The sequence below is a fragment of the Montipora foliosa genome, unplaced genomic scaffold, assembly GCF_036669935.1.
Source record: "Montipora foliosa isolate CH-2021 unplaced genomic scaffold, ASM3666993v2 scaffold_446, whole genome shotgun sequence".
NCBI classification, from domain to species: domain Eukaryota; kingdom Metazoa; phylum Cnidaria; class Anthozoa; order Scleractinia; family Acroporidae; genus Montipora; species Montipora foliosa.
In genome coordinates, this window is record NW_027179752.1 from 317501 (window position 1) to 320000 (window position 2500).

The 2500-nt window shown below is 36.4% G+C and overlaps 1 protein-coding gene across 1 annotated transcript in view; it reads left to right on the forward strand.

Annotated features, from left to right (window-relative positions):
• The window catches only part of LOC137989206 (uncharacterized), a 130452-nt gene that overhangs the window by 120696 nt on the left and 7256 nt on the right, over positions 1 to 2500 (forward strand). Inside the window, exons 11-14 of the mRNA XM_068835059.1 lie at positions 352 to 399; positions 1316 to 1419; positions 1964 to 2046; positions 2404 to 2492. Of these exons, the coding sequence (XP_068691160.1) occupies positions 352 to 399; positions 1316 to 1419; positions 1964 to 2046; positions 2404 to 2492 (324 nt within the window). The remainder of the gene's footprint in view (positions 1 to 351; positions 400 to 1315; positions 1420 to 1963; positions 2047 to 2403; positions 2493 to 2500) is intronic.

A 2500-nucleotide genomic window follows, 5' to 3' on the forward strand; every position in this document is an offset into this window, starting at 1 on the left:
TTCTCCTCAGTTACGCATTTTAGGCCCTGATTGTTACTCAAGGGTTTGAACACTTGACACAGGGTACCAACATTCACTTGCAGGAAATGTATTCTTTCCTGGTCTAACTTATCCAAGTGATGGGCTTAATACACTAGCATGGCCCTAAACTGGTGACAAGCAATACCTATTAATTATTGCAGAGATGCAATCACTGAGGTCACCAAACTGTTGTTGTTTCTGGCTGTCATCGTATGATACTTACTATAATAGTACATAGTACATATATGTACATGTATATGTAATAACAGTTAATAAGAAACAGTGTTAAACTGATTTTTTTTTTTTAATCTTTTTGTTTTTTTTTTCAAGTTGGAACAATAGAAGAGCTACCAGACCTACTGATAGGCTCTGAAACAAGTGAGTTGATACTGGAACATAATTAAGTATGTGGTATGTGTCTTATAGATATACAGTATTATTGTGATTTGCATTTAGTGACAATGGGTTACCAAACTACTCTAGATTGGGAAAAGTGCATAACATTAAGGCAAAAGAGAATTGTCCACAAATAGCACTATAATTATAATCATTACAAAATTGAAATTCTTAGGATAGTTTACATGTAAACGTTGCTTTTTTATCAGGCGTTAAAAAGGTGAAAGTAAAGCCCATTTTAATAGATTTGCGACATTATAATAAATCAGGCCTTCTGACAGGGTGCGGGAAAAAAAATTAAAATTGTGCGCTATTTTGGAGGCCAATTGTGCGGGAAATTGTGCTGGGATTGTGCAATCTTGCAAACCAAACATCGTGTTCTCCTTGTCTACCTTTTCTTTAACCATATCAACGTGAAATTCCGGCTGTAATGGCTGACTTACCTCTACATTTTACTTCGAATATAATTTTTATATTATTGACTGAAGTTTAGAACCTATTTAAAACTGATTTTTTGTTTGTTGAAGCAATCGAATGTGCGAAACAAAACCACTCGAGGAAATTGCCCCAGAAAACCTAGCGAGCCTCTAATGTACGTCATATATTTCTAAATAGTCTGTATCATTCACTAATTGTGTAACCCAATCGACGAGTTGTTCGCTGAAAGCGTGGAAATACTAGAGTGTTTTCAAGGTAAATAGTCTGAAAATAGCCTAAATATATTCTAGCTCTCCTGATACTCAATAGAAAAACGCGTTTTGATTAAAATTTTGAGTAGATAAGTCCGTATTGTGCGGTATTTTGCAAATTTTCCCGAATTGTGCGGAATTGTGCGGTTCCGCACCCGCGCACCCTGTCAGAAGGCCTGATAAATGCTTATTGTACTATAATGTTCTAGATGAAAATAGTGGACCTGCCTATGATCTTCAAATGTTTAGAAGATTGTTGACAGCTCACCAAGTTCCTCAGCTTCTGCCATTTTTATGCCTTGATGCACCAGAAGTATGTGTTAAGTATGGGTTATTTAATTTGCCTCAGTGGTTTTGCAGTCCTGCTTTTAGTTTTGTAGTTTAGAATTAATTCAGTGTTTTAGGCCATTGTTCTTCATCAAATTTTGCATTTCCAGCTTGCAACCAGCAGAAGGACATTACGTATTTAATTTGGTAAAATTCCTGAAAGTACATGTAAGATGTTTGGTTGACCAGTCCCTGGTTGTTCAAAGGCTGGATACCGCTATCCCCTGAATGAAATAATCATGAGGTGGATAACTCAATTGTTTTCGATAGTACTTATCCAATGGATAGTGATTTATCTGGTTGCTGATGCTAACCACCTTCTGAGCAACTGGGACCACAAAAACAACTGCACTTGATCGCCTTCATCCCTATTTGTACACTCTGTAAGTGGACTTTGATTACTTTTACATGTACGATCCAATCTGCAAACTTAATTTTAGCATAGTTTGGAAAGATTATGTACATGTACGTGTACATTTACATGCAGTGTACACTTAAAACGTCATGGCTATTCTTGTTTAACTTGGCAGATGAGAATGCAAAGCCATGCAGATTGCTCCCCTGTGATGCTGATGAGGTTCCTCCCAACAGAAGCAACTGCCAGCATTTTGAGGTCAGCCGGTTATTATATACATGCATTGCACATGCGATAAAAACTAGTAAGCCATTTCTTTTTGGTGAAATGTTCCACCAAGCATTTTAACAAAGTAAATTTACTTTGTTGATGTTAACAACTTGTGTATGGTAGGGAATTCATAATAAAGTGATTTTTTATTCAGTACAATGTAGAAGGCAACGTAACAGCAACTGTATAACATGAACAAATTTTTAATACAGTGTAGACTTGTAATTTAGTTGTGGCATGAAGGTTTCAGGCAATTTATCTCAACAAAAACACAAGTCATCATTTGATAACTGAGGATGGAAAGTGTAATAAAATGAACTTGTTGTAATATCTTTTTTTCTCAAGATCACTCATGGCTGCTTTGCATTTTCTGCCCCAACTGCAGAAGTGCAATATACACGTGGGAGTGATGGGCAGTGGATTCGATGAAAGGGGTAAGTTA